The sequence below is a fragment of the Nilaparvata lugens genome, chromosome 3 (assembly GCF_014356525.2).
Source record: "Nilaparvata lugens isolate BPH chromosome 3, ASM1435652v1, whole genome shotgun sequence".
In the NCBI taxonomy this organism is placed as follows: Eukaryota; Metazoa; Arthropoda; class Insecta; order Hemiptera; family Delphacidae; genus Nilaparvata; species Nilaparvata lugens.
Window position 1 is genome coordinate 79,840,097 of NC_052506.1, and position 18,787 is coordinate 79,858,883.

General features: G+C 34.6%; 1 protein-coding gene across 1 annotated transcript in view; it reads right to left on the reverse strand.

Annotated features, from left to right (window-relative positions):
- Positions 1–18,787, reverse strand: part of LOC111052587 (protein sly1 homolog) — a 35,832-nt gene that overhangs the window by 12,535 nt on the left and 4,510 nt on the right. Inside the window, exons 3-12 of the mRNA XM_022339318.2 lie at positions 18,411–18,624; positions 18,038–18,125; positions 16,597–16,686; positions 14,337–14,478; positions 13,072–13,188; positions 11,605–11,715; positions 9,319–9,409; positions 6,366–6,501; positions 4,716–4,900; positions 1,102–1,181 (exon numbers count right to left, since the gene is read on the reverse strand). Of these exons, the coding sequence (XP_022195010.1) occupies positions 1,102–1,181; positions 4,716–4,900; positions 6,366–6,501; positions 9,319–9,409; positions 11,605–11,715; positions 13,072–13,188; positions 14,337–14,478; positions 16,597–16,686; positions 18,038–18,125; positions 18,411–18,624 (1,254 nt within the window). The remainder of the gene's footprint in view (positions 1–1,101; positions 1,182–4,715; positions 4,901–6,365; positions 6,502–9,318; positions 9,410–11,604; positions 11,716–13,071; positions 13,189–14,336; positions 14,479–16,596; positions 16,687–18,037; positions 18,126–18,410; positions 18,625–18,787) is intronic.

Below are 18,787 nucleotides of genomic sequence, written 5' to 3' on the forward strand. Positions count from 1 at the left end.
TGTCAACGACTATCAAGTAGAACATAATGTGTCTTTAATTGGATCTAAAATAGTTTTTTACATTTATGAACAGAAGAAAAATAAAGCTTTACTTGGATCAAGAATGAATTCAACTCATCTATCTATCTATATTTATAAATGAATGTCTGTTTGTATGTTTGTTCCCTATAGACTTGAAAAGTACTTGACAGAACGGTATTAAATTTTGGGAAAATGTTGTGTGAATATTGGGGATGGTTTCTGACCACAAATTCTAATAGGAGGGCTAATAAAAATTATTCATTAACTCATTTTGCAGACCTATGGTTTCGAAATTTTCGGCCAAGCGGCTAACGAAGAACGAAAAGATGATCACGATTCAAGATCATATTGTGATAATATGATTTTGCATCTAAAGTTACCAGCTGTATAATAAACACATCACCCTGTGATAAATTGTGTACTGGTATTAAAACGGTAGTTTGGAGGTGAAGTTAGTGTAGTTGATTGGTGCCAGCTGTAGATAATCTTTCCTTAGAAGACCTATACAAGTAACTACCACTCCCCTACCATTGAGAAACTGGAAAATGTTGGAAAAAAATATTTACCTCATGAAAGAGAGTTGTTCATATTGCATTCTTGAATTACTGAAGAATGACAGACTAATTTACATTTTTTTAAATTTAGTTTAGCTTATATTCATCCTAAAGTGGAAAATGGAAAGAATATGGAATTCTGTGTAATTCATCGTTCATCGCATATTTCCTGGACCATCTATTGACAATCAACAACTATGAAAACATTAAATTCATCTTTTAAACACAGATTTAACCTATTTATTTTGTTTAATTCAACACTTTACTGATAGATATTACTACCAATTGATTGAGAAGAATATGTTTTCAGAATAATAAATGCTGCATGACTTAGCACATAGGAAGTCCGTATTGAGATGCAAATGAAGATATTGATTGTCAGATAAATTTTATGATTCACCAAATAAAGACAAGTGTGACATGAGATATATTGACTTTTTGGCGGCACGAAGTTCGCCGGGTAAGCTAGTTTGGAATATTAATTAGATTCAAACAATAAAACATACAGAACTTTTTGAATACTTACTTCCACCTTTTTATGTAGTTGAGTGGTTTCAAATCACAGCCAGCACTTTCTAAAGCTTGGGAATATTTCTCAAATTCCGTCTGCAAATAGAAAATGAGAAAATATTCAATTTACACCTACATGCATTGGACAATACGCAAGTAAACATGAAGATAGAATGGCATCAATGTTTTTCTAACTAATAGATAAGGCTGAATTAGATGCATATCTCATCTCTCATCATCAACTAATCAAAAGTACATTAGTTTATCATTAGTCATGTACAAGCTTGGTGCTCATTTGAACATAAAAATCGATTCTTGAACAACAAGCCAATTTATATGGGAAATTGAAATTCTTCGTGGAAAATTCGTCGAACAGTGGATTCAGAAATTGCCATAGCAGCTGCGTGTTAGCGAGCCGAACTCATTCGAAAAAATCAAATAAATTTATGTGGATAGAAAGCGAAATACATGTGTATATTAAAATTTAATTTTTGTTGAGCATTACGTATTAAACAATTGCAATGTATCTTGGAATGCCAATTTCATTTGGGGTTGACGCCCGTTTGAATTGATCCCCATTGTATTTCAAGAGGTAGCTAAAGTGTCAACTCCTCATAAATCTTGACAATCCTAGATGAGTTAATTTAAAAGTAACACAATACAACTAGCAGCAAGCTTAAAAAGCAATTATATTATTTTCAAAAATGAAATGAATGGATAGAGAAGAATAAGTGATCAAATGAAAAGAAAGAAAGAAATACTCAACATTTCTAGTTTACATTATTGTTTTGTGAAAATTGGACTGATATTTATACAAGTAAAAACATAACCATGTTCTTTTGGAAACTTTTATAAATCAAATTCAGGAGAGGGTCAGTTTTGGGTGTACGGTAGCCTGTTGTCCTCTCCCAAACATTGTATATGATTTGTGATTGTACAATTTAATAAATAGAAACCATGTGAATGGACAATATGAATATATCTCGTATTATACAAGGTGCGCCAGAGAAACTTACTTATTTGAAAAAAATCCCGCACTTTCTATTGGTCGTGTAGAATGGCAGGAGGGGGCGCATCTAGAGGGGGAAATTCCCGAGTTTATCCTCCCTCAAGTAAGTAGCCATCATGCTCTGGTCTAGAGAGCAGCGGGACTTCGCAGTTGAGAGCTTCTTTTCTAATGGTCGATCACTTGTTGCAACGTAACGTGCCTTGCGCGCTCGATTTGAAATTCCTCCTCACAGACTCGTTCCTGGCCAAAATTCGATTCTGTCGTGGGTTAACTCATTTCAGGAGTGTGGAAGTGTCGCTAAACCCAGAAATGGACTTCAACGAACCATCAGAACTCCAGAAAATATCGAAAGAGTGAGGTAGTCAGTTGTGCGTTCTCCCCAGCGTTCGGCTCGCTAACACGCAGCTGCTATGGCAATTTCTGAATCCACTGTTCGACGAATTTTCCATGAAGACTTTCAATTTCATCCATATAAATTGGCTTGTTGTTAAATAATTGACTGAACGCGATTTTTTTGCCCGTCAAAATGCATGTAATATGCTGATTGACAGCCTGCCTGAAGTCATTTTTTTCAGTGACATTGCTCATGCGGTTTTTATGGGGTTATTTGAAATCCCTGGTTTATGTCGATTGACCACGAACCATAGCACACATTAAGAGCAACATTAGCGATGCCATTGCCAACATACCGATTGATGTACTGCAACGAGTGGATACAAATTTCAAAAATCTGGTGTGGCGCACTCACACAACTTTCCTTGCCGTTATGAAAATTGATCACCTAACGCTAGTGTCTCAAGTCATTCAAAGATCTGAGCCAGCTGGTGACAGGACAATAACGCTGGAGACACACGAAGTCTGCTATCTCTTCATAGTGAATGATTCAATAGGATCAACAGTTGCCAACAATTGAATAATCAAATTTTCTCGAATTTCGAGCTTATTTTCAATTTTAGGTGAAAATGTTACTGAACATAAATTGTAGAGATTTTCATGCTGAATCTTTTCCACTTGAAATTTTTTGTTTAAATTGTATATGAAACCTGATAATTGGGAATCTAAAGTCTAACTTTGCATAGATGGGGCGGAGCTCCTGGAATGTTTACAGATCTGGCACTTGTGGCAGTTGATAGAGCTTATCAATGACTACTCTAGGTATAAATTTGATCAAAATCGTTGGAGTCGTTTTCGAGAAAATCGCGAAGAACCCTGTTTTTTACCACATTTTCGTCATTTTATCCGCCATCTTGAATTGCATTAGATCGAAATTGTTCGTGTCGGATCCTTACATTGTAAGGACCTTAAGTTCCAAATTTCAAGTCATTCCGTTAATTGGGAGATGAGATATCGTGTACACAGACGCACATACACTCATACACACACACACACACACAACACACACACACACACACACACACACACCACACACACACACACACACCACAACACACACACACACACACACACACACACACACACACACAACACACACACACACACACACAGACACACACACATACAGACCAATACCCAAAAACCATTTTTTTGGACTCAGGGGACCTTGAAACGTATAGAAATTTAGAAATTGGTACCTTAATTTTTTTCGAAAAGCAATACTTTCCTTACCTATGGTAATAGGGCAAGAAAAGTAAAAATCGACTTCATCAGTGTATGCGCAATGGGGGTCGCCATCGATCTGATGTCATTTTCAAGAATACATGAAAAAATAGGGATATTGTATTCTGATATAAAAAAGGATTAAACCATTAACTAAAGTACTTTTGTCAAAGTACTTTTAACAGCTTATTTTGGTCTATTTCATTCCTTGTTAGCATATTATGGAGTTATACTCTGGGGAAATAGTAGCACTGCCACAAAGGTACTCATTCTTCAAAAGAAAGTAATAAGAATTATTGACAATCTTCAGCCAAGAGAATCATGTAGAGACAGTTTTGTAAAATTTCAAATCATGACAGTGCCAACATTATACATCTATAACAATTTAATGCAAGTAAAAAATAATCTATATATAAGTATGTACTATATTAAATAATAAGTATGACAGTATTGGACACTCATATAACACGAGAAATCGATCAGATCTTGCTATTCCTCAAATTAGATTATCAAAAACTCACAAGAGTCATCTTTATCAGAGACGACTGATATTCAATAAACTTCCTCTATGGGTGCGGAATCTGCCGGAAAAAGCTTTTAAACATGTTTTAAATAGATGGTTAAAGAACCACCCTTTTTATAATATAAATGAATACCTAGTATCTGACACAAATACAATTCAAAAATAATAATTTCTAAATAATAATTAGATTGTATTTCATTATAGGTATTATTATATTAGTATTATATTATTTATTGTATTATTAAGAATATTTAATTATATGTATACATAGTATTTAAAAAAACTGACTGTATTTTGACGTTGCCTATTACAATTAAGTTTGTTTAACGGCAATAAAAATATTCTTATTCTTATTCTGTTTTTATTGACCTTTCAAAAAAGTAAGTTTCTCTGGCGCACTTTTTACATAAAATAAATGAATAGAACAAGATATATACATATTGGTAACAAAATGAAGATGCGGAGAGCTAGCATAGCATACCTCGGACATAGTATGAGAGCAGATGTAGTAGATGATGAAAAGCCTCATCTTGTCGTCTGGTGTGCCCGTGTCCGGATCCGATATCACATCCATCAGAGGTTTATCCAGTGATGCCTTCGCCATTATTTTCTCTTCCAATTCGAACAAAGTATCCAAACGGCGAGATTTTATCGCATTCAGAATACCTAGAACAGAATGAAAAGTTTTCAAAGCATTACCAAATATTTATTGATAATTCTGATTCAGTTTATTGTGCATTCAACTAGTCCTTAATGTTTATTAAAACTGATATTCAATAATTCACTGATATTTTGCATGTTTATTTACATCGTCCCTCGACTTCAAGAACAGACTATTAGGCCGAAATAGTACAACATTTCCAACGTATATAACTATAGTTTTGGGCTTAAAGCCAGTTGTTCATTCTTAGTTGAGAATTATATTGTATCTATCAATCTATCTTCTATATAATAAGAGAGAGTAGGGTTGTGTTTGTTCGCATCAAGACATGTCAACTAATGGATTGCATACCGAAAAAACGGAAATGATTTAGATCTCTAAATTTTGCACAAAGATTCTAAAAATATCAATCTCGTGCACCTCGAAGCCCAAATTTCAATTTTCCTTTTAGATTTTTCAGAATTAATGTTTAAATTTCATTCACGGGACATGAAGTTTCAGATGGCTTGCATTGTTGTAAAATGTGTTTGTTTATGAGGAGGTTATAACGTTGTTACAAGACAATCTAATTGAGCGCTGTCGTGGTCTAGCTGTAGAGTACTCGACTTCGGAGCGAATGTTTCTCGGATCGAATCCCGGATCCCTCCAATTTTTTTGTCCTCAAAGACATCGAGGCATTTGAAATGTGGTGCTATAGAAGGATGTGGAGAATACCATGGACAAGAAAAGTGACAAATAGGGATGTAATGTTAATGATGGCGAAGGAATGTGAAGTTGTTGCGACTATAAAGAGAAGAAAATTGCAATATTTGGGCCATGTAATGAGGGGTGAAAAGTATGAGCTGTTGAGACTTATATTGCAAGGAAGGATCATGGGAAAGAGGAGTGTGGGAAGAAGAAGGATATCCTGGCTGCGTAATTTAAGAGAATGGTATGGCTGCAACTCAAGGGAACTGTTCAAGGCTGCAATCAATAAAGTAAAAATTGCCGTGATGATTTCCAACCTCCGATAGGAGAAGGAACCAGAAGAAGAGAAGAAGATGGTAAGGTCCACGTTATAACGGCAGTATTTGATTAACATTGGTATTGATATCCTTGTCTATCATTTGACAAAGCAGATAGCGATATCATTTCCTATCTCCACAACGTTACCAGATCGTTTTTCAAAAATGTTGAAATATAATTAATTAACAAAATATTCAATCTCAATTCTGAAAATATAGGTATCATTTAATCATTGAAAGATATATTTTCTTTAGAATAAAATACAATATGAAAATATTGTAATATTTTCAAAATATCTCAATTGTGAAAATTTATCATTTAAACATTGAAAAATATGTTTTCTCGCAAATAAACATAATTGATTATTAAAAACAAGAATTAACAGTGAATATTATATGAGATAATACCGCTATCAGCCATATAGTAGACCACACTATATTATAGTTAGAAATGTGAATGCCTTACCAGTCGCAATGGTGGTGTGCATATCGATGAGTCTTTTCTTTTCAAGGAGTTGTGGAAGTGAATTGACAGCAGACGTCAACTTGGCTGTGTTGTCGTTCATCATTGAAAACGCCACATCGCTTTCATTATCGATGCCCTGCAATCATACAATAAAAATATGTAGAATGCCTTTAAATTATGTCAATAAATAGATAGATTAGTTCAACTGATAGTAATATAGGTTGGTTGAATAAACTGACACATCAGATAACTGAATAAACTGAATTCGTGTTGAATGAAAAAGACTAAGTAATTGTCAAAAACTAGTAGTTCTGTGAACAGTAGACCTCGTGCTCAGTAAGTTACATTGACCTGTTATGTTTTCTCAAAAATTAATAAATAATTTATCAATTTAAAATGTCTCAAAAAATCCTAAATAAATATAGAGCTTTCTGTCGTCCCGGAATGTGAGTGTGAGCGCTGTTATCAGGTCGGGCTGCAACTGTCTACAACGTTGATGGAAAGATACAATTTCAAGATGTTCGATGTTTTTGAACGGGTAGTATTATAGTCAACTGTCTACTAACGTTGATGGAAAGATACATTTTCAAGATGTTCAATGTTTTTGAACGGGTAGTATTATAGTCCACTAGACAGCTGATTTATGATGTATAATTCTATAGTCTGATTTTTACGGTAATATTGGCGTATGAAGGAGGCTCCTTTTTCCTTTTATACTATCCTTGAAATGCAAAATTTCCAAAAACCTTGTATATACGTCGACGCGCAATTTAAAAAGGAACATACCTGTCAAATTTCATGAAAATCTATCACCGCGTTTCGCCGTAAATGCGCAACATAAAAATATATAAACATTTAAACATTCAAACATTAAGAGAAATGCCATACCGTCGACTTGAATCTTAGACCTCACTTCGCTCGGTCAACCAGATCTCAGATCAACCAGAAACTCAGTTTATCAGAGATTGACAATGGTGTAATAACCGAAACCGGTCTTTATAAGTATCAATAAATCTGTGGTTTTTGACAATTTCTTAGTCTTTTTCATTCAATATGAATAATTACCACAATATCAACTTCTCAACTACACAAAAAGAGAAACTGAATTAGTTTTAATAATAATATCGAGTGATCTGGCTGGCTCAGGTCTGGTGACAGAGTTTTCAGGTCGTAACTGATCAATTTCAGGTCCTCTGACATGAACTAACGACTGTTTTATAGGCAGCCGGGACCGATGGCTTAACGTGTCCATCCGAAACATGGGAGAGGCCCGAGTAAAAAAGCTCAGTTCATCCAGCTAATTGAATGAAGTGAACATAAACAAATTTAGATCATTATTATAAGAAATATCAGGTTTCTGATTGAACAGGTTTGTTAAAAGTAACTAGTTCCAGTTGTTGAAAAGGCGCCTCAAGTCAAGAAAATACTGAAGACTTGATGAGCAGGAAGAAATAAGAAGTGCTAAGGAGTTATGGAGACTGAGATGGTTGCAGGGAGAGGTTAGGAACAGAAGTCTTGCGAATGACCCCTAATGACATTGTCCCTGGTACCCAGCTGAGACATAGAGAGTGGTGTGGCCTTATGACCGGTTCAGGACGCAGGTGGGAAGGTGTGCTGAGCTGACGACAGCATGGGGATACACCTCTGACCCACTGTGCCAATGTGAACAAATTCAATCAATGAATCAACTGATATTTTAATAATAATTTATTATAATTTGGACTGTTGTATAAATTAGAATTGGAACCGTTTTGGGCGATTTAGCCTGTGGTACTTTTCTGTAAGTTGTTCAATTCTGAATGATTGAATAAATAAATATCTGAGTGTCCACGTTACTCATATCATGGAGGGCTGACTGAAGTTTTATTCAACATTACAATGAACTAACTTACCTTACTGAGAAGATTCAGAAACCCCTGCCATGGAACCTGTTGTATGCAGATGATGAAGCATTAATATCAGACAGCGTAAAAGAAATACAAAATACTCTGGAGCAGTGGCGAGGAGCTCTTGAACCAAATGGGCTGCGCATCAGCAGAACCAAAACCGAGTATATGATGTGCAACTTCGACCCAGACACATTTGGTAGGACAAATCCAGATTTAAAACTAGATGGCATCATACTACCTAGAGTGAGCAAATTCAAATACCTAGGGTCAGTAATTTCAGACGATGGCACAATAACAGCAGAAATAACACATAGAACAACATCTGCATGGAACAGATGGCGCGAGTTAACAGGTGTCCTTTGTGATCCAAGAATGCCCATTAGAACAAAAGGCAGGGTCTACAAAACATGCATACGACCGGTTTTACTTTATGGAGGCGAAACATGGGCTTCGTTGAAAACACATGAGCAAAAGCTTCATACTATACGGAAATGCGCATGCTGCGGTGGTCAGGAGGAGTTACCCTCCATAATGAACATGTAGGTGGCAGTTTTAAGGTAGCGCCTATTGCTGAGAAACTTAAAGAGTCCAGGCTGAGGTGGTATGGTCATGTTATGCGAGGACCCGACAATCACGTGGTGAAAAAGTGCCTCTCCATGGCTACACAAACAAGAAAAAGAGGTAGGCCAAAAACTACCTGAATGACGAATGTCCAGAAGGACATGAAAATGTGTTAAAGGATTGAAAATGATTCAAGGATGTGTTTCTTCTCTTACAATTATTGCAATGAATTTTAGTTACATGAGGTAAGATAATGAAGAATGAGTATACAGCAAGATAGTGAAATGGATAACTTATCCACAGCAGGCTAGGAAAACAAATCACCTCAGTGTTCAGAGAACAGTGGTACCTCCCTTTGAGGCTGTGATCCAACCAATCTCGAACTCCCATCTCTCTCTATCCATTAAACACCTGGTCACCTGTTGGTCACTACGATATAATAATTATAATTTTTAAAAGGCTGTGAGAATCAGTAGTTAGTATTATAAATTTTCATCTCTTACCATGGTCGCTTTCAGTCGTTTGACCTCCTCCTCTGATGACCGATATTGTTCCAGTTCTTCCTGTATTGCTTCCGCCACTGTTGGGAATGGACTGCAAACACAAAACATATCTGTTTGACAACACTTTATTACAGATCAGCGTACAAGGTTCAGAGAGAATATTAAATAAAGATTATATATACTAGATTTTTGAAACTAGACAGCCATATCTGTTTTAAATTATTATAAATCAGGAGGACTACTTTTAGTAATATAATACACCGATTACCTTTAAAAAACATATTTTACTTCTTTTAGGAAAACTTGTTTAAAATGTTAAACATATACAGAGTGTTTCAGAAGTAGTGTCAAACATTTTAGGTTATTGTTCCTGGATGATGAGAGACTAAAAATGTTGTATTTGAAGTGTCCATAACTCAGTGGTTGTCCTTATAGCTGACATTTTGGTTTTCTCACTAGAGAATTTTTATCTGAAGAACGAAATGTATTGATCTGAAATTTGGCATGAATATTTAAGCTATAAAGACTCAACTTTGAAAAATAAAATAAAAAATGTTCGATGTAAATTTTCAAAATGGCGGTCATTTTAAATTTTTGATTGAAAATTTCACAAAAACCTTTCACTTTACAAAAAATTTACAAGAGACAAAAAAGTTAGCGAATTTTATCATACCTTACTTATTAAGAGTGGTCGAAGAATAACAGAGAAATTATTTAATTCTTTTCATACTGCATGCATGACCACTTTTCACCATTTAAACATCAATATTAAATTTTCAATTCCAATAATTGTATTTAAGATGAAGCTTTGAAACTCGGTATGGCTCCATATGGCCATCCAGCTGATTCTACAATGCTTTTCAGATGATCTTGTTTGTTCACGGTCTTGCATGCAGTACGAAAAGAATTAATTTCTCTGTTATTCTTCGGCCACTCTTAAAAAATAGGTATCCTTGAAATCTTGATAAAATTTGCTAACTATTTTGTCTCCTGTAAATTTTTTGTAAAGTGAACGGTTTTCGTGAAATTTTCAATCAAAAAATTTAAAATGGCCGCCATTTTGAAAATTTTCATCGAACATTTTTTTTATTTTATTGTTTAAAGTTGAGTCTTTATAGCTTAAATATTCATGCCAAATTTCAGATCAATACAACATTTCGTTCTTGAGATAAAAATTCCTAAGTGAAAAAACTAAAATGGCAGCTATAAGGATAACCGCTGAGTTTTGGACACTTAAAATACGACATTTGTAGTCTCCTATCATCCAGGAACAATACCCTAAAATGTTCGACACTATTTCTGAAACACCCTGTACAGTGCTTTCAACGATAATGATACCGGGAAATTCAAAATATGTGGTTCAATAAGTAAAGGTATTCAATAAATTCATCATCATCAGTATTCAGTCCTTAGGCAGATCCATACATCATTCCTCCTCCATTCCTCTCTGTCCTGTGTTCGCCTACTCTCTTCAGCATGAAGTATTTTCCCTCCTCCCTGACATCACCACTATTTTCCAAGGTGATGATTAATAAATGAATATCAATAAAGATACGATTTTGTTCCAATACCAATATGGTAACATGTACTTGTACCAAGAAAGCTATGTTTTCTAAATTGAACACTGTATTACAGATGTATTTTTTCATGATGAAATGAAAAAAAAACTATAATAATGTTGTATTTTCTACTTGATGTTTCATTCTCAACATTATTTATTGTGATTTCATTCAATCTATGATTGGTACTATAGAGAAAAGATAGCCTAACAAGATATCCCACAGTATAATAGGGCGTTTATGTTCCAAATTTCACTGTTAGCTCAAGCCGATAGTCCTAAAGTAGTCTTTTTCCCTTAAGACTACTCTTAAATATAAATAAAAATAGAAATCTGAGTACCCTTTTTAGAATTGTTTTCTCACGAAATGTTTCGGCTATATGATGCCATTATCAATAATTGATATAATAATATAATAACTTGATAATGGCATCATATATAGCCGAAACATTTCGTGAGAAAACAATTTTAAAAAGGGTTCTTAGATCTCTATTTTTATTCCTATATTATTAGTTATTCTTCGTGGAGCTATGTGAGGATGTTAGTCTCTCATACTGTGCCGTTCTTACACTCTCACTCGGCTAAAACAGTAATAATAGAAAGTTATCGGCTTGAAAGTTGGAACATAAACGACCTATACCATGGGATATCTTCTTATGCTATAGTTTCTTCATGTTAGTACTTGAATCAATAGAGGTACCAAAAAATTGCAGAAAAATGTCACTGACCTTCCTTTATGGGTGACCCAGAACTTGTCTCTTGAGTCGAGATCGCACGCACGCGTTTTCGCACGCATACTCCCGCCAGGCGACTTACCCCCTCCCTCCTCCACCACAACCCTGTTACATTCAAACAAAAAATTAGAAATATCCAGCGAATTAGAACAAATAATAAAATACATTCTATTGGATTTTGTATCTAATCGTATACATTGCAATATAGTATATGATATCATGCGATAAATCGAATTTGAATATTGTAAGCTTTTATTTATTTTAATATTTTTTTATATCAAATTAAATTCTCAATTATTGCTTATTTGTTCATGTGCCGAGAGTGCAATTATGTAATGTCATTCTTGTGCTCTCATGTGTACTCCAAAATAAATAACAGAACCTAATTACTGACTTAATTACTTGATAACTTAATAACTTGATTAGCCGAAACTAGTCGTGGCTAAAACAAAATAAGAAAATGTGCTGTTAGCTGATTTATTTCAATAGGTCCAATTGAATGATTAAATATAATTACTAGGACTCATAGGCCCGGTTGTACAAAAAATCGGTTGAATTTTAATCGTGATTAATTTCGCGAGAACCGACAAAAGAAACTTTCTTTTGAAAAAGCCTCCTGTAATTGGTTCTTGTAAAATTAATCACGATTAAGATTTGACCGGCTTCTGTGCAACCGGGCCTATGAGTACTAGTAATTATATTTAATCAGTTCAAGTAGCCGTATTGGAATAAATCAGCTAACAGGAGATAGCTCTGATTGAGGCAGCAGCGTTTTGACGAATGAGTTTTCAATAGTCCTACATGAGTCCTCAACTTATACTCAACCGCACGAGAATAGTCCAAAGGAAATTGGAACAGCTTCATTCCTCCTCATCCCCCTAACCCATAGAAGTTTTTAAAAATAACAATTAATTCTCATTATAATCAGCTACGGACGACAACTTTGATCAACTCTTATTTGATAACGTTATACTATTTTGTTCAAATGTCCATCGGACTATTTTCGTGCGGTTGACAATAGTCATGACTAAAAGAAAACGAGAATATAGGTTTTGGTAATTATATATAATTAGACTTTCAAGTAGCCATATTGAAATAATAAATTAGACGAATGCTTTTTGAATAGTCCTACATGAGTTCTCATGTATCAGCCTAAAGAAGGTGGACAACACCTAAATATGGTTTTAAAATAATCATCAACCTATTTATTGTACATGGTTCAGGCCGCGACACCACGCGTTAGCGTCACACCTCCAAGTGGGCACCTACGTTTAGCATATCCCGTGAAGTGTGACACGCGATCTACTACCCGCCGGTACTGCCAAGTCGGTAGGTGAGAATCACGGAGGAGTTTAGCCTGCATTGAGTGGAACCACCACTTTGTAGTTCCGGCGGTACGTGGGCACTATTAGAAGTACAATATTTTGTATAAATGAATGGATAAATAGATAATTATTTGACCTGTTCAATGACAGTTCCAGTACATCGTGCGCCAGCGCCTGATAAGTCCATGTGTGATGTAAAGGTGTCGCCATATCCACGTTACGATCCAAGATTATAAGCAAAGGTCTCTGGAAGCTGAAATTAAAAATTCACAACCTTGTAGGTTTTTTCTGAAACATATTTTTTTCCATACAGAACGACAGAATGCATTAGAGATATGAGCCTAGCAAGCTAAACCGACTTTGTATGGGACTGGGAAGCTATTCATCCAAACACATAACACAAATGGAAATAACTGGTAGTTGCATTTGTTCAAATAATTATGTTATGTATAATTATTATTAAACGAAAATTCCAATTAAATACTGTAAATCACCCCGAAGACTTCTGCTACTGCAAATATTGACAACAGGGTAAACAGCTTGATGGAAATTCGATGAGCGCTACTATACAAAAAATAATTGTCAGCCCGGAAATCGAACCCTGTATCTTCTAATTGTCGGTCAGGAATTCTTACCCTCACACCAAACTGACAATCTCTGTATAGCTCCGCTCATCGAATTTCCATCTAGCTGTTTACCCTGTTGTCAATATTTGCAGTAGCAGAAGTCTTCGGGGTGATTTACAGTATTTAATTGGGATTTTCGTTTAATAATAATTATACATAACACAAAAATTGCCCAAACTGTTTCAACAAACGTGTTTGTCAAACATTTTCAAGTGTAGACGAGGCTTTATGGGTGGCACGCCATTTCAAGATGAATAAACGAGAGATATTTCACTAGTATAAAATATTTTTACTGTCAAATCACAATGTGCCAGAATCTACACATTTTCTTCATTTTAAACTGTAGGGTCCCTTAATGTTGGATGTCAAGAAATAGCACAAGGTTACCTTATTTTTACTCTCCCATTCATTTTTGATGATGTACTTATGGTATGAATCAATAAAGAATAAAGGCTAGCATTATTTAGATTAAGCCAATACACAAGAATATTATTTTCAAGATATTGTCGTGTTCAGGAGACCTTTCCAAACTTGGAAATATTTCTTTTTTTATTTCAATTCAATTGGAAAAATTGTTGAACACAAGATAAGCTTGAACTGGGTTCGGAAAATGGAGATGTAGAAAAGACTACGCTAACGCGTGTTTTCTTTTTCCATAGTTATTGATTGATCGATAAATTAGTCGAATAATTTGTATTGAATTTGATTCCAGTTTTTGACAAATGAATGATTGTGAAGAAAAGAATTATTTTTGTATATTTATTTACTTACTAACCTAAAATGTCCGGCTTGAGTGGCGTCCGTTAGAAACAGACTATTCCTAGTATCCCTCAGATTTTCTCTCAACTTTTTGTCTAACTTTTCAGCCACCATTTCGGCAGCATTGCCACGGGCACTCCTAATTACAGGAACAGTTCCTATAAATAAATATATAAGTGAATAAATCAATAAATGAACATATGAACAATCGGATAAATGAATAACCAATTTGAATAGCAATTAAATTGATCTTAATGTTTTCTAATTGTTTTCGTCAGATGTGAATGAGGTTCAAGCAAATCATCTATATCTTATAATCATCATTATAATTCAATCTTTTTATAAACTTTTCTCTTGAATATATCTCCATCATATAAAGCGGCCTGTACAAAGGGACAATAGCAGTTTCAACTATAGAGAGGTCCACGTTAAAATGGCAGTGTTTGATTAGCAATTCTATTGTTATCCTTGTATATCATTCAACAAAGCAGATAGCACTATCTTTTTCTTGCTTTGCTCTGTTGCCAGATGGTATTTTAACAATGTAGAATTGATTTTTAATTAAGAAAATATTTCATCTCAATTATGAAAATTCATTATGAAATTATAAAAAAATATAATTTCTGTCTTGATAAATTATAATTGATTATTTTAAATGGGAATGAACAGTTAATATCTCATAAATAAACCTGTATACAGCTAAAGCTACCTGTATCAGCTGCTCTGTTGCCAGATAGTATTTTAACAATGAAGAATTGATTTTTAATTAAGAAAATATTTCATCTCAATTATGAAAATTCATTATGAAATTATTAAAAATATATCATAATTTTTGATAAATTATAATTGATTATTTTAAACGAGAATGAACAGTTAATATCTCATCAATAAACCTGTATCAGCTACCGTCTATAGAAGACAGAAGATCGGCAACGTTGTTCTCCTATTTTTCTTCACACTGCCGTTATAACGTGGACCTCACTATAGCTGCCTCAGAAACGCGGAATTGGAAATGTCATGTACGCATTCATTTGAGTTCCGGACATTTCCAATTCCGCGTTCTTGCGAGAGCAGTAACAGTAGAAGTATATTAATAGTAACAGTAGAAGTATAGAACTATATTTAATAGTGATAGTAGGAGTTACTATCGTTCCAGTGTCTAGGCTGCTTAATCATTTATCGTCATCTGAATATGTAATATTCATAATCATGTATCGTCATGTGAATATGTAGGCCTAATTGACCGAGCGAAATGAGGTCTAAGATTCAAGTCGACGGTTTGGCATTACTCTAAATGTTTAAATGTTTAAATGTTTGAATGTTTGAATGTTTGAATGTTTGAATGTTTAAATGTTTATATGTTGCGCATTTACGGCGAAACGCAGTAATAGATTTTCAAGAAATTTGACAGGTATGTTCCTTTTTAAATTGCGCGTCCACGTATATACAAGGTTTTTTGGAAATTTCGCATTTCAAGGATAATATAAAAGGAAAAAGGAGCCTCCTTCATACGCCAATATTACAGTAAAAATCAGACTATAGAATTATTCATCATAAATCAGCTGTCTAGTGGACTATAATACTACCCGTTCAAAAACATCAAACATCTTGAAAATGTATCTTTCCATAAACGTTAGTAGACAGTTGACTATAATACTACCCGTTCAAAAACATCGAACATCTTGAAATTGTATCTTTCCATCAACGTTGTAGACAGTTGCAGCCAGACCTGATAACAGCGCTCACACTCAAATTCCGGGACGACACGTCACGGTACAATAGGACAGAAAGCTCTGTTTATTTAGGATTTTTTCTATACATTTTAAATTGATGAATTATTTATTAACTTTTGAGAAAACAAAACAACAGGTCCATGTAACTTACTGAGCGCGAGGTCTACTGTTCACAGAACTACTAGTATTCATATCATGTACCAATCGTCAGATGTGAATGAGATTTAGGAATAGGATTCTTGAAAGTTCTTGCCAGTTTTTGAATATTCTGATCTGAAAAATCTTGCCAAGTAACGACAAGAAATTATTCAATTATAGTGAGATCTTATTCAGACTGTCAGCATCGGTTCAGTTTCAGGGAATCATTGATGTTATAAATCAATATATGAGACATTCTCAAGTGAATAGTATCGAATAAATCAGGGCGAGACCATTTCAGGCCTTTTTCAGGCGTCAACCCAATCATTTAATCGGAAAGCTTTCTGCCCTGCCGACTTTGAAACTGCCTCAAAAAACACCTAATATGGCCTCGCCCTTACTTACCTAGAGTTGCGAAAACGGAGAACAAGCTGTCAACTGTTGTATCCATGATGGCTTCCATTTCTGTATCCTTTATTTCACCTCTGTTGATAGCTGAAAACAGATGAATTATTGATAAAATAGTGCTAAAAGTAAAGTAAATTCGCATGACTTTTGTTGGTGGGAAGTCCCTTGCGGGAAGATCCCACCTCGCCTGAATATATCATTTAAGCCGTCAATGGGCCTTACAACTGCCATACTTCAGCCGGGACCGACAATTTAACGAGCCCATCCGATAAAACGGGAGTGATCTGGTTAAAAAACTTTTGGTAATAAGAGGGTTTGAACCCGGGATCTCTATGCTGCTACCCAAGCACTCCATCTACTAGACCACGGATCACAATAGTGTTGGATGGAATACACAGGAAAAATAATTATTCTCCAAGTTGCCTATAGTTTGAATTGGATTGCTTATTATTCCTTCTCGAAGGCAATTACAAGAGAAATATAATAGATCAAAGGAAATTGGTTGAACCCAAGACAATGAAAACAGAATGAATGTTTAAAAAAGGGTATAGAGGGAAATGTTTGAAAGATAATTTTTGACCCCACAGTTCTGTTAAGGGTAGTAGGGAGGTAAACATCCCCTTAGCACATGAGTTAAAATATGGGGACTTTTGATATGTTCTCCTCCTAACTAGTCTCAACAAAACTGCAAAGTCAAAAAATTTGTTTAAAACATTCCTTCTAAATTCCTTTTCAATAATTGGTCTATTGTTGCAAAAATGGAGATTTCCCACTCAACACTAGAGCTGTTGCAAAAGGTGTAGGGAAATTCGTAAAAGCGTGAAATTATACATCAAATTGAAGAGAATTTAATGCCTTATAATCAGCATGGATTTTTCCCGTCGATTTTTAAAAAGTTTCTAGATCAAAAATAGAAAAAAATTGGTGGCAAACATGTTTTTTTTTAAGAATGTCACACCTTCAAGAGCGGATATCTCGAAAACTAGAGGAGATATAAAAAAAGTTGTAGAATGAATATTGTAGGAAATTATATAAGCTTTGATTTGTTAAATGACAGTCAAGTCCTTAGGATACAAAGCTTTTGAGTTTTATGCGAGAAACCAAGAAATGGTACCTTTAAACCACCCCCACCACCTTAGCACAGGTGGTAGTGGTGGGGACTTTTGATATGTTTACCTCCTTACTACCCTAAACAGAAATGTGGGGTCAAAAATTGTCTTCCAAACTTTTCCCTCTATAACCTTTTCTTGACTGGACTAATTATATGATGTGAGACATGAGAATGGGAAAAATTATTTTAATAATTATAATGAATGATTAATAATATTCAACATATTATAGGCTACTTTTCTTATAGGGATAACTACTACAAACGAGGAATTTGTTGTTTAGTCAAGAATTGGCACGGTATTCGAAATTATTTAATTGAAATTCTTACCATAGTAGGATATGCTTTCGCTGTTTTGATGCCTCAGAACAAACATGTCATCTTCCAATGATATGAAATTCAGATACTGGTCATACACCTGTGAAAAACAATTACATTATAAACAATTATTATTGAATTTACAATTAACAATAAAAAAATTATAGCCTGATAGTTACAATAATTTTTTTTTAAATTTCGTCTCAGTAGTCAAGTGATCAAAAATATTCAATAAGAATGGCACACAATTCGTCGAAACTAGTGAAACAAAACCCGAGTGAAAGGTAGCCTACTTATTTATTCGATAAAAAAACTCTCAAGTAACCATTTTATGGGGATACATATTTTATAGTGTTTTTGATGGATGGTCAAATGACGGTTATACCTTATGAATCTGTGAGACACAGTTATTCTGTAGAGCAGCAGCGGCGAGGTCTTCAAGCCGTTGCCGCGAGATCGGAGAGATGAAGTTCAGGTGGTAAATGTCGTAGATATTATTCTGCATGTCTTGGCCGATCCTACCCAGGTTCTCTTCGGAAGGCATACAGAAGTAGACAGCAGGTACATCCGGAATCGGGTCTCTGTCCGAATGCAACTGACTGCAAATAAATTACTGAATTGATAAAAAAATCACAATTTATGTTGTTTACATCAATGATTCACATAATGATTGATTAAGATTTGATCCAATCTCTATTGGCATATTTATATTACATCTATGATTCAACGTAATCTTTGATGATTGAAACAATTAATTAACAC